The 13,026-nt window shown below is 37.5% G+C and overlaps 2 protein-coding genes across 6 annotated transcripts; both read left to right on the top strand.

Moving 5' to 3' along the window:
* The first annotated feature begins 3,315 nt into the window (after positions 1 to 3,315).
* On the top strand, positions 3,316 to 7,831 carry LOC117926290 (probable LRR receptor-like serine/threonine-protein kinase At3g47570). Its single transcript, XM_034845375.1, has 4 exons — positions 3,316 to 3,709; positions 4,264 to 4,749; positions 4,846 to 7,140; positions 7,301 to 7,831. The coding sequence occupies exons 1-4, from the start codon at positions 3,349 to 3,351 to the stop codon at positions 7,639 to 7,641; spliced, it is 3,483 nt and encodes a 1,160-aa protein (XP_034701266.1). The 5' UTR covers positions 3,316 to 3,348; the 3' UTR covers positions 7,642 to 7,831.
* A 352-nt stretch (positions 7,832 to 8,183) lies between these two features.
* LOC117926995 (protein MAIN-LIKE 2-like) lies at positions 8,184 to 12,386 on the top strand. Of its 5 annotated transcripts, none has more exons than XM_034846347.1 (7): positions 8,184 to 8,348; positions 9,512 to 9,634; positions 9,742 to 10,386; positions 10,654 to 10,821; positions 10,934 to 11,323; positions 11,408 to 12,064; positions 12,169 to 12,386. In XM_034846347.1, exons 2-6 carry the CDS (start codon positions 9,542 to 9,544, stop codon positions 12,008 to 12,010), a joined length of 1,899 nt encoding a protein of 632 aa, XP_034702238.1. In that variant the 5' UTR covers positions 8,184 to 8,348; positions 9,512 to 9,541; the 3' UTR covers positions 12,011 to 12,064; positions 12,169 to 12,386. The 5 variants fall into 5 exon arrangements, with proteins under 5 accessions (XP_034702238.1, XP_034702241.1, XP_034702240.1 ...); XM_034846350.1 differs by lacking the exon at positions 8,184 to 8,348 and having other exon boundaries at positions 8,363 to 9,634; positions 11,408 to 11,672; positions 11,778 to 12,064; XM_034846349.1 differs by lacking the exon at positions 8,184 to 8,348 and having other exon boundaries at positions 8,363 to 9,634; positions 11,408 to 11,708; positions 11,778 to 12,064.
* Positions 12,387 to 13,026: the final 640 nt, after the last annotated feature.

Raw genomic sequence — 13,026 nt, 5'->3', positions numbered from 1 at the left:
AATACACCATATGCTTATAAAACCTAACCTTGACTTAAAGAATATCTATCAAGCTAAGCTTATCATATGTCAATATTGTTTTCCCCAAATTGAACATCTATCAAGGTAAGTTTCAGAAGACTCACATAAGTCATTGTTGCCAATTTTAATAACTTATAATGACTAATACTTACATAAGGAATTATCTATCAACAATCCACTAAAGGAATTCTTGTAGTCACAAATTTCATTATCATAAGTTCTTAGAATCATCCAAAGGGACACACAGTCTCAAACTTATAAAATATCATGGTACCTATCTTGAGACTTATTGTTACTTGCTTTAATTAACAACGACCCTATCCGTAAGGAATATATGACCATCTCAAGGTGTCACCCATAAGTTAAAACCACTGAAGACCGAAGTATTAGCTCAATATATCATCTCAAGGTTGAAACCCTATACAACATGATAGCTTAGTGAAATTATGACTACCTAATAGTCAATGTTGTGATTCACTAGTGCCCTCACCATGGGAAATCCATCTCGATAACCAAGTTAAGTCATCCCGGTTGTGAACAAGTTAAATAAACCACATTGCAAAAGTGGGATAGTATAGTGAAACTAAAAAACTCATATTTTAACATAATATCATGCTTTTAAGGGCTTTCTGAGTAATACATTATTTTTTATTTTAAGGAGTAAATAAACAGTGATGCAATTTAATTGAGTGCAAATTGAAATTGATTTTTGAACTTAATTCCATATTGTATTTGGCATCAAAGAAAAACCAATGTCTTTGGGTCAATGATTTCATGATGGTTGTTATTCATTAAATCACATTAATCTTGAAACTAAACAAAACACATATTTGAATGCACCAAATTCTTACCTATGAATTTTGGGAGCTGTTGCTGAATTGATTTATTATATGCAATCATGATTAATCACCAACAAAATTACAACTTTCTGGATATCATATATATATATATATATAGATTTCTTGATATTCTGGTTCTAATGTTCTGGTCTTGCACATTCCTTGATCTTTTAGCTTTAATTAGTACCATGTGTTGAAAGCCACACAATTGGGTATTGGAAGCATTTTTTACTAAAATAATTTTTTTTATTCAACTTTTAATCAACATAATAACATACTTGTATTTATAATAAACTAATCATACTTGCATTATAACTCTAATTCATAATTAAATTAGGACTTCTAATTAATAAAAAAATATCTAAACAAATAATAATTCCTACTATTTATCGGATTCCTAAAATTTTGTAATTTGAATTTAAATGGGATTAGTATTTTCAACAAGAATGACAATAAAACCAAGATCATATAAGTTGAGAAGTTATAAAATAGAGATGATGCAGTAGCAACAGGAAGTCGGCTCTTAGAAAGGGCATCTGTTATAGCTTTCCTATTCACCAATGATAATTAGGGGTTGAGGACTAATCCCAATTCTCAACCAAACCTAAGTAAAAAAGAAGAAATAATATTATAGTAAAACTTCTATACATAAAATAGTATTTTTAGGACCAAGAGAAATTATTATTCATAAAATGAACAACTTATTAATTTATCGATAAATGAATATTTTTTAATTTGTAATGATTTATAAATTTAAAAATAATGGATGTGGTAAAAAGTTTAAGATACACAAATCTAAGAGACTTCAAAAAGCAAAGGATAATTATTAATGATAAAAGATCAAAAGCCTATTAAGAAGATATGTGGTATTAAAATTTAATGTTTTAAAAGATAAAATGTTGTCAAAACTTAATGTTTTAAACAATGTTTTAAAAACCGGACCGGACCGGCCGGTCCGACCGGTCTGACCGTCGACCGGTCACCATTCCGGTCCGGTCCAGCCATTTGGCCCGTAAAGAGGTTGAGCCGGAATCGAACCAGCTGAACCGGCGATCGGACCGCCGAACCGGACGAACCGGTCGGTTCCCTCCGAACCGTCCGAATCAATCTTTTTTTTTTTTCTTTTTTTCCTCCCAGCATTCGCGCGGCTGTTCCCATGTTCGCCGGTCACTGGAGCGTCGTCCCTCTGGCAGCAGCCCCCGCGCGTTGGAAAGCCCTTCCCCGAAACGCTGCAAAGCCCCGTCGCCGGCCACTCAACCCCCCTTCCCCGCGGCTGCTCCCATTGTCACCGGCAGTGTTTGAAATATCGAAAAATTTTGGCGATATTTCTCAAAAATCGTGGAGTTAGGGTTTGTGAAATTTAAATCTATTAGCATAAAAGCAAAGAGACCCCTAGAACAGATCCGGAAAACACAAGGAGCAAAAAAAATAGCAATTTTGTTGGTTTTCCTTGGGGGTTTTGAACGGATTTTCTCGGAAATCAAACGAGGATGAATTTTCCCGGAAATCAAATGGGGGATGGATTTTCTTGGGAATCAAACAGGGGTTGCAAAGAAAAAAAATCAAAAACATGATTAGATTAGTAACTGCGAGGATTGAGAGTGGCAGAGGAAAGTAGGGCTTTTTACCTTTTACTTTTAGGGATTGTGTCGTCTGGAGGGCACCTTCAGAGAAAACTGAAAAGGGCTTCTTTGCCTCCGGTGAGAGAATTCCTCCGTATAAATAATTATTAATTATTAATAATTCATCTTAATTTTTATTAAATCAAAACTGTGCCTTGAGTTCAATGCATGCTACATTTGGACTATGATAGTATTTGATAATATATATTTAATTTAAATTTGTTAAGGTTCATTATTAAAAAAAAATCTAATTTTAATTATTTTATTTTAAATTATATTTAATCTATTAATAAAAATATAAAAAAATAATATTATAAATTATATTTTTAAAAAAATTTAATAATATATAAAAATATATATTTATGACGTCACCGGTTCAACCGCGGTTCGATCACCGGTCCGACCAGTGAACCGTGAACCGGTAACTTTTCCGGTTCAATGACCGGTCCGGTTCTGAAAACATTGGTTTTAAAAGATAAAGATGTTTCAAATATGTGACGATGTTGATGAGTGAATTGAAAGAAAATGGAAGTTATAAAAATTAGTTTTATTATCTTTTGCATATGGTAAAATTATTAATTTAGTAAATTGAACCGAATTGAGACCAGAAAGTGTTGTTATTTAAATGAGGTTATTAATTTATAAAATAATGATAAGTTTTACTGCACAGACGAGAGGATCATGGACAGATAATAGAGGAACCATAACTACAATACAATGACAGTTTCAATATACCTACCGACGCTGAGGCACCATTATGATAACAATGAACCCTTCACCTACCATGCCCAAGTGCCATTCTGACCCTCACCTCCCTTCAACTCTTCGATCTCTCTCTCTCTCTCACACACACACACACGCACATAATGGGAAAGAATTCTGGACTTTTTCCTCATACTTCAGTGTTTCTGATGCACTGTTGGGTGGCTTTCTTATCACCAACTGCCAGCTTAGCCAATTTAGCAGATGAGCTTTCTCTTCTTGCCATGAAAGCCCATATAACATCTGACTCCAAAGACGTTTTGGCAACAAACTGGTCCACCACAACCTCCTACTGCAATTGGTTCGGTGTCTCTTGCGATGCTGCTCGCCAAAGAGTGATAGCCTTGGATCTTTCTAACATGGATCTTGAAGGAACCATTGCACCCCAAGTTGGCAACCTCTCCTTCCTTGTTACCCTTGATCTTAGCAATAACAGCTTTCATGCCTCTATTCCCAATGAGATAGGTAAGTTTCTGGATGGGAAAAATACTTTATTGAAAAACACTGCTATGTGATGATACCATGTTTATATGATCTAGTTAATTAGATGAATGCCAAAAATGTACCATATATTTTAGAGGCAATCAAGGAAGTTGCAAACATAATCAGGAAAAAGCCACAACAACCAAAAGTTGTTATGTGAAACCATTACAGTCATTTTAGATATTCTTTTATTGTAGATTAATCTCTTGTTTCATGAGTCCGGATAGATTTATCATCTCCCTTTTTGCATTACCAAGTACACCATGAGACCATGATTAGTACATGGAAACAGGAAATGAGAAGTTGGAATGTGTAAGAAAATGAATGAATAATCAATTCTCGTTCTTGGTTCCCATATACCAAATATGGGGTGTAATTGATAATCCCAATGACAAAGTGAATGTGTGATAGATTTTAAACTATCTATAGTGGATTCCCTGTTGAATTGTAGAGATTTTTTCTTGAAGAATAGTGCAATTCTTGTAAAACTTATATGTTTAAGACTAAAACATGTCAAATCCATTTTTCTGTTTTAGCTAAGTGCAGAGAACTACGGCAGTTGTATCTATTCAACAACAGACTCACTGGAAGCATTCCACAAGCCATTGGTAACTTATCCAAACTTGAACAACTGTATCTTGGAGGAAACCAGTTAACAGGTGAAATTCCAAGGGAGATAAGTCATCTTCTTAGTCTCAAGATATTATCATTTCGAAGTAACAACCTCACCGCCTCAATACCATCTGCCATTTTCAACATATCTTCTCTGCAGTATATTGGTCTTACATACAATAGTCTCTCCGGGACTCTTCCTATGGATATGTGCTACAGTCTTCCAAAGCTTAGGGGGCTTTATCTTTCTGGCAATCAGCTGAGTGGAAAAATCCCCACCAGCTTAGGTAAATGTGGAAGACTTGAAGAAATTTCCCTATCATTCAATGAATTCATGGGAAGCATACCAAGAGGAATTGGCAGCTTGTCAGTGCTTGAGGTTTTATATCTTGGTAGTAATAACTTGGAAGGTACTTCTCCACATTTTAATGCTATAATTAATTTCCTCACTTTTTGTCAAAGTTTCTAAGTATTGCTCTTATACTAAGTGACTAGTTTTCCGGCAGGAGAAATACCTCAAACACTCTTCAACCTATCTTCGCTGAGGAATTTTGAACTTGGAAGCAATAACCTCGGAGGTATTCTGCCAGCGGATATGTGTTATTGTCTTCCTAGACTCCAAGTCATTAATCTTTCACAGAATCAGCTTAAAGGAGAAATACCGCCTAGTTTGTCAAATTGTGGAGAGCTTCAAGTGCTAGGATTATCAATCAATGAGTTCATTGGAAGAATACCCAGCGGCATTGGCAACTTATCTGGGATAGAGAAGATATATCTCGGAGGTAACAACTTGATGGGAACAATCCCATCTTCATTTGGTAATTTATCCGCACTGAAGACGTTGTATCTGGCAAAAAACAAGATCCAAGGTAACATCCCCAAAGAGTTGGGTCATCTTTCAGAATTGCAGTACTTGAGTCTTGCCTCCAATATTTTAACAGGGTCTGTACCAGAAGCAATCTTTAACATCTCAAACCTGCAGTTCATCGTGCTAGCAGATAATCACCTTTCAGGCAATCTTCCATCAAGCATTGGCACTTCCCTCCCTCAACTTGAAGAACTTCTGATTGGAGGCAACTATTTAAGTGGAATAATTCCAGCATCTATTTCCAATATTACCAAACTCACCCGCCTGGATCTATCCTACAACCTCCTAACTGGTTTTGTGCCAAAAGATCTAGGGAACTTGAGATCACTCCAACACCTAGGATTTGGAAATAATCAGTTATCTGGTGAATACTCAACCTCCGAGCTTGGCTTTCTAACTTCTTTGTCAAATTGCAAATTTTTGAGAAATTTGTGGATACAAGATAACCCTCTAAAAGGTACTCTTCCAAATTCATTAGGGAATCTCTCTTTGTCTCTTCAAAGTATCAATGCATCAGCTTGCCAATTCAAAGGTGTGATTCCAGCAGGAATTGGTAATTTGACCAACTTGATAGAATTGGGCCTCGGAGATAATGACCTGACAGGAATGATTCCTACGACACTGGGACAACTAAAGAAGCTTCAGCGGCTGTACATTGCAGGAAATAGAATACATGGGTCAGTTCCTAATGGTATAGGCCACTTGGCAAACTTGGTTTACTTATTTTTGAGTTCAAATCAACTCTCTGGATTAGTACCTTCATCACTGTGGAGCCTGAATCGTCTTTTGGTTGTTAACTTGTCTTCAAATTTCTTGACGGGTGATCTGCCAGTGGAAGTCGGAAGCATGAAAACCATAACCAAATTGGACCTATCACAGAACCAGTTTTCAGGCCACATTCCAAGCACCATGGGACAACTTGGGGGCTTGGTTGAACTCTCCTTATCCAAAAACAGACTGCAGGGCCCCATACCCCGGGAGTTTGGTAATTTGTTAAGCTTGGAGTCCTTGGATCTGTCCTGGAACAATCTTTCTGGTGCCATTCCGAGGTCACTAGAAGCTCTTGTCTCTCTCAAATATCTAAATGTTTCTTTCAATAAGCTAGAAGGAGAAATTCCTGATAAAGGACCTTTTGCAAACTTTACGACTGAGTCTTTCATCTCCAATGCGGGACTTTGTGGAGCACCTCGATTTCAGATCATAGAATGTGAGAAAGACGCTAGTGGGCAATCACGGAATGCAACATCCTTCCTCTTGAAATGTATTCTAATACCAGTTGTAGCGGCGATGGTTTTTGTGGCTTTCGTTGTATTGATCCGCAGGAGACGAAGTAAGTCAAAAGCACCAGCTCAAGTCAATTCATTCCATCTGGGAAAGCTTAGAAGGATATCGCATCAGGAACTTATTTATGCAACCAACTACTTCGGTGAAGACAACATGATTGGAACAGGAAGCCTAGGCATGGTACACAGAGGGGTATTATCTGACGGGTCGATTGTTGCAGTAAAGGTTTTCAATTTAGAATTCCAAGGAGCATTCAAGAGTTTTGACGCAGAATGTGAAATTATGCGAAATATTCGGCATCGTAATCTTGTCAAGATAATCAGTAGTTGCTCAATTCTCAACTTCAAAGCCTTGGTGCTGGAGTATATGCCTAATGGGAGCCTTGAGAAGTGGCTCTACTCTCACAATTACTGTCTGAATCTTGTCCAAAGACTAAATATTATGATAGATGTGGCATCAGCACTTGAGTATCTACATTATGATTTTTCAGTTAATCCTGTGGTGCATTGTGATTTGAAGCCCAACAATGTTCTGTTAGACGAGGAGATGGTTGCGCGCTTAGGGGATTTTGGAATTTCAAAATTGTTGACGGAAACAGAGTCCATGGAGCAAACAAGAACCTTAGGAACCATTGGGTACATGGCACCAGGTAAAAAAAAAAAAAAGAGTCACTCACTACTTGTGTGTATATAAATCAATTACAAGCTGTTTTGAATTTGTGGATAAATAGAGAGAGAGCTTTTTTCTACTTTGCTTAGCTTATTTGTTTAATCCTTTTCCATAACTAAAAGTTTTAACATGTGAAACAGAGTATGGGTCAGAAGGAATAGTATCTACAAGGGGCGATGTGTACAGCTACGGGATTATGATGATGGAAACATTTGCAAGGAAGAAGCCGACGGATGAAATGTTTGGTGGGGAGGTAACGCTGAGGAGTTGGGTGGAGTCATTAGCGGGTAGAGTGATGGAGGTTGTAGATGGGAATCTAGTGAGGAGGGAGGACCAACATTTTGGCATCAAAGAGAGCTGCCTGCGCTCCATCATGGCATTAGCTTTGGAATGTACAACAGAGTCACCTAGAGACAGGATTGACATGAAGGAGGTTGTGGTCAGACTTAAGAAGATCAGAATCAAATTGCTCGTCATATGATTCAGGATTATTCCTTCCTGCACAAACTGATTTTATAATTAACATGTTTCTTCTCCATGATGTTGACGGTTGAGAATATTTGTAGATCAAAAGTAATGCAAGTTATATTTGTTTCAACTATCACATTCCTATCTGAAGACCAGTTTGTTTTCAAGTTCAATAATATGACCCGTGAGGTAGTATTCTACTTCATTTTTATTCTTCCATAGAAATCTGAAAAGGGAACGCGGAACTTTGCAGATCCTTTGTGTAGTTCACAAGGACATATTGTTATTCCCCCAAGAGTCCGTCCAAAGCTGTTTCTGCTTTCCACATTTTCCATACCCTCTTTCACCTACAAATCTTGGGTTTTGGACCTTTTGGTTGAGAGGCTTAAAATGATGAATTAGAGGCCCATTGAAATCACTGAAAACTAGAGCCCAGCCCATGCGTTATTCGTCTACTTCTTAACCGTATGATCCGCATCGTATCTCAACCAAGCAAGAGATAAAAAATAAATGAAGGTTGAAAGATAGAATGGGAATGCCTTGGCTGCCATCCCTCCCGCAAAATTATTTTCATCAGAGAAAAAGGCGAAAACAAAACTCAATCCCTGAGGATAAATAAAAAACAAAAAACAAAAAAGAAACGGGAAAATGAGAAACCCTAGGAGCCGGATCGGAGGGAGAGAAGAAGATGCATCCTTACCCGTAATCGGAACTCCCAAGGCAAGTCTTTCCACCCTAAAACGCCGTCGTTCCATCAAAACGACGTCGTTCTTCTCCCAAGACGGTGTCGCTTCCCTGAAACGGCGTCGTTTTTTTTTTTTCTTTTTTCTTTTTTCTCTCTCTCAAAAATTTAGATTAATTTTAGATCTTCTCCGTGCGCTTTGGTGAGAATTTCAGCCTTTAAAGGATATTAGAAGAAGATGAGAGAATGGAGTTATATAGTTGTCCTTCAAGAGGAAGTGGGGTGTTTTGGTTGTTCTTCTTCTCAATATATTTGTGCAACTGTCGTGTACAGGGGGAGAGAGAAAGGAAAGGATAATATAAAGAAAATGTTGGGAAAATTTTCCAAGTGTTTGTATGTTGTGGATGGAATAGTGAATGAAATTGTCTTGTATTCTATGTTCAATTTATCATCTGACAAACAGGATTTAGATTGTAATTTGTATAAACTTAGAACCCTAAAGAGGTTAAAGTCATAGTAAAATGGTGAGTGGTGTGAGGGTTGACACACATATTTGGTTAAATATTCTGAATATTACGTGTAAACTAACTGTCCTTCTGAAGGACTGAGGTTGTGAAACAAGGTGTGTTCAGGTTCAGCACATCTTCAGAATTACTTCCTCAACTTGACAGCAGCCCATAAATCTCATTTATGGGGGTGTGAAGGGGAGAGGTATGGGTTTGGCAATTCAAGCTATGGACACCTCAACTAGTTGGAAGTACCCAGGAGCATCCAAATCTGTTAATTTTTATAGGACTAGGAGTTGGAGTTTTCTTTTTCTTTGAAATTTAACATTTGTATTATTTATTTAAATGGGGTTCCTTTTTCCCTTGAAGCTCATCTCTTGCTGCTTTTGGATTTGTTTATACCTATAGGAAAAGTTCTCTCTTGATTTATCTCTATCATTGTCGATATAGAAATTGAATCAAATACAACATTGTTCCGTATTGCTCTTTTTTTGTTCTTATTTTTCATTACATACATGTGTGATCTATTCTGGATTAAAACCAGAAAACCCAAATCCTCTATTCTATTTAATGTTTGTGATTTTGAATTTTGCTCCAATTCATTTAGCTGAGATCTTGTTTGCATTGTCAAAATGAATTTTTTAGCTTTAGGTTAAAGAAGTTGCTCAAGTTGACGCAGAGTTGATGTTTTTTAGTTGTAGTTTAGACAACTTTATCAGTAAGCAATGGACCTCTATGTAACTAATCCTGGGCCAATTGATGAATCTGTACTTTATGATCAAGATAAGCATGTGTCATCAGCAGTGTGGGAGGGGCAGGTACATACCATATTTCTATTAGGCATGTTTCATTTTGTTTTGTTTTTTCTTCTTTCCTTATTTAAAGCTTACAATAAAATACATCAATTTCATTAACATGAATACAGGAGCGTGGTGCACTTAGATGCCATGAACACACTTCGAAACTTGATCAATGGGCACTCACTCCAAAACAGCTGGAGTTAGTACATAAAGCTGGATTTGGGTACTTAAGATTAATTCCTGCTATTAGTTTAGACAATCCACTTATCTCTGCACTAGTTGAGAGGTGGAGGAGAGAAACAAATACATTTCACTTGAATGTTGGAGAAATGACAGTGACACTTGAAGATGTTGCATACTTGCTTGGACTAGCAATTGATGGTGAGCCTGTAATGGGTGTAACATACACCACATGTGACTCAGTATGTGAAAAACTTTTAGGGAAAGCACCAGACTCTGGTTACACAAGTGGTGGGATGGTGAAGTTAAGTTGGTTGAAAGAGTCCTTTTCTCATTGTCCTGAAGACGCACCAATGGAAGAGATAGAGTGCCATACACGTGCTTACCTGCTTTACCTTGTTGGTAGTACTATATTTTCCACTACCACTGGCAATAAAGTCCCTGTGATGTACCTTCCATTGTTTGAGAATTTTGACCAAGCTGGGAAGCATGCTTGGGGTGCAGCAGCATTATCATTCTTGTATAGAGCACTTGGCAATGCTTCCCTTAAATCTCAAAGTACTGTTAGCGGCTGTTTAACACTATTACAGGTTGCCTTTTTTTCCCTTTCTTATCTCTCTTATTTCATGTGGTGTGTGCCTTTGGTTGTAGGAGAAGGAAAGAGATAATAAGAAGGGGGAATTCTTTTTTCCTCTATTTATTTATTTTCCTTTTTCTGGAAGGAGGAGGTGTTGGCTTTGGTTGGGGGGAGAAGGGGAATGGTTCATATAGAAGGGGAAGATGATATCAGTCAGTGTTAAACTTTTCTCCTTTCTTTTTTCTAATATTAGCTATGTATGCTTGTTTTTCTTTTGCAGTGTTGGAGTTACTATCACCTGGATATTGGTCGACCAAAGCTTAATCAAGACCCATTCCATGTTCCTTTTCCACTTGTACTTAAATGGAAAGGAAAGCAAAGTGGTCCAACAGCAAACCGTGATTTAATGTTCTATCGTAAGGCATTGGACTCCCTTAAGTCATGTGATGTAAGTTTTTTATCATATGTTATTCAATTTGATGCTAATATATGTTATTCAATTTGATGCTAACACTTTGTGTAGAAAGTAATAGTGCAATTTATACGGGTTTCATGCACAGGTTGAGTGGCTTCCTTACATCAACATTGACAATAGGATTATACCAGAAGATATCAAGAGTAGTTTGATTGTAGGGAGGTCAAAAACAATGTTGATATGTTTTGACAAGGCAGAAAGACACCTCCCTGACCGATGCTTAAGGCAATATGGCATGAACCAGTCAATCCCAGAAGATGTGCAGCGGTGGGAAAGAAAGAGTCGTGGAGTTGATGGTGGGGTAGACTTGTCAGGGAAAATGGAACTAGAGCTTAATGAATGGTTGGACCGTCGACTTAATATTGTGGAAGGTGATGAGGGTGTGGAAGAAAGTGAATACATGCAGTGGTACATGAAAATTACACGTAGATTTGTAGGAAGACTTTTACCTTTATCATCCGAATTTCAGAGAATGGTAAGGCTGTGTTGGATTAATTACTTGATATTATTTGTATTACAAAGTAATTTACTATTATTGATTGCTTTCAATTTTTTGTAGCATGCTGCTTTAAGGGATATTGCACACATAGCTGATACAGTCTCCACACAGGGGATGGATTCTCAGCAAATGGAATCAGTGACAAGGATCAGGTATATTGTGCATGAATGTCTGAGGGACCAAGTTGGAACTTCAATGCTAGTGTCGGGCATCCCACAGGTTGAACATAGGAAAAGAATAAGGGGAAAAGAGAGAGTAAGAAGAAAGAGTATTGGGAAACGTAAGCGGAAGGATGATCCAGTTCAATGTCAAGCAACTAGTGAAGGTGATCCAGATCAATCACAGCTGTGTAGTGCAGCTGGTGAGATTGACTATTCTCAGCTATGTCTCACAGATGGTGAGGTTGATGATTTACAGCTATGTCATGCAGGTAGTGCTGGTGTTGATGCACAGCTACACACAACTATTGAGGTTGATGGCACACCCCTTTGTCTTCCAACTGATGAGGTTGATGATACAGAGACTTGTATTGGAGTTACTGAGGTTGATGACTCTCAGGTTTGTCATGCGGCTATGAAGGATGAAGTACAAGCTGTTTCACAGTCACCTCTTGAAACTAGTGAGGATGTTGTGCAGCATAATAGCTATAGCATTGTAGTATAAGAATGTGTAGCATGTGGCCTCTGATGTCATATTACTTCAGAATCACTTGGAAAGGTGCTCAAACAATTCTATTTTGTAGCGTCTGCATTTGTGCTGTAGGCCTCGCATTGCCACATTGAGCTCTCTAGATTTTAAAATTTTCATTTTTATTTTGACAGACAGCTCAGGATGGACATCACCAGTGTGTGATATGGGGCAGAGACAACCATGAGTGCTTGCTCGGTTAGAAGTCTCTTCAACTTGTCTGAGATTGGCTGTAAATTTAATTTGCCCGAAACAGATGAGGTGTTGTTCTTGAGTTTATTGTGTAAGCCACTAAGTAATGTTCGATATTGCAGAAGGATTTGGTTTCTTATCCAATCGTTTAATTCTTAAATGTGGGAGACCTGATGATTCTGTTCCATAAGCCCTCTTGCTAGAGAAACCTACTTTGCAATCCGGGTTGGTTGCAATCATATAGCCCAATGGATTCTTCTTTATTTCCTTCTCTCGACTCTGAATCGAGAAGACAGCGTGGGGTCAACATTTTTATTTTGGGTTGAATATCTATTTTTGGTTGATTGGTTGGCTGATTTAAATCGGGAGTATGTTGACTCCAAGGGCCAATTAATGTGAGAAAGGCCCAGCTGATGGTAGCTTGGAACCATCTCGAAAATTTAAATAAAATAATAATAGTAATAAAAATCCTTGTATTGAGAATCAAATGTTTTGTCACATGTAAAACTTTGGAATTGAATTTAATCATTGTGTCTCCTTACAGACATGGTTTATGACGGACTCATATATAGAGATTCACCAAGGTCCGCGTCCTGCCGCAAAACATAGAATTACTCGCTCTGGGAAAAGAAATCAAACAGGTAGTGAGGGGGCCATCTCTCTGCAAATTAAAGTGTTGTTGCAGAGAAAAAGATAAGGGCTCTTTATACAACTTCGTAATTGGCTGGGTGACGGGGTTCCATCATTCATGTACATATATTTTTTAAAAAAATTACATTAATTTTATAACTGACTTTTAA

This window comes from Vitis riparia, chromosome 12 (assembly GCF_004353265.1).
Source record: "Vitis riparia cultivar Riparia Gloire de Montpellier isolate 1030 chromosome 12, EGFV_Vit.rip_1.0, whole genome shotgun sequence".
Taxonomy (NCBI): domain Eukaryota; kingdom Viridiplantae; phylum Streptophyta; class Magnoliopsida; order Vitales; family Vitaceae; genus Vitis; species Vitis riparia.
The sequence above is the reverse complement of the archived record's forward strand: the minus strand, read 5'-3'. Positions and strand labels throughout refer to the sequence as shown.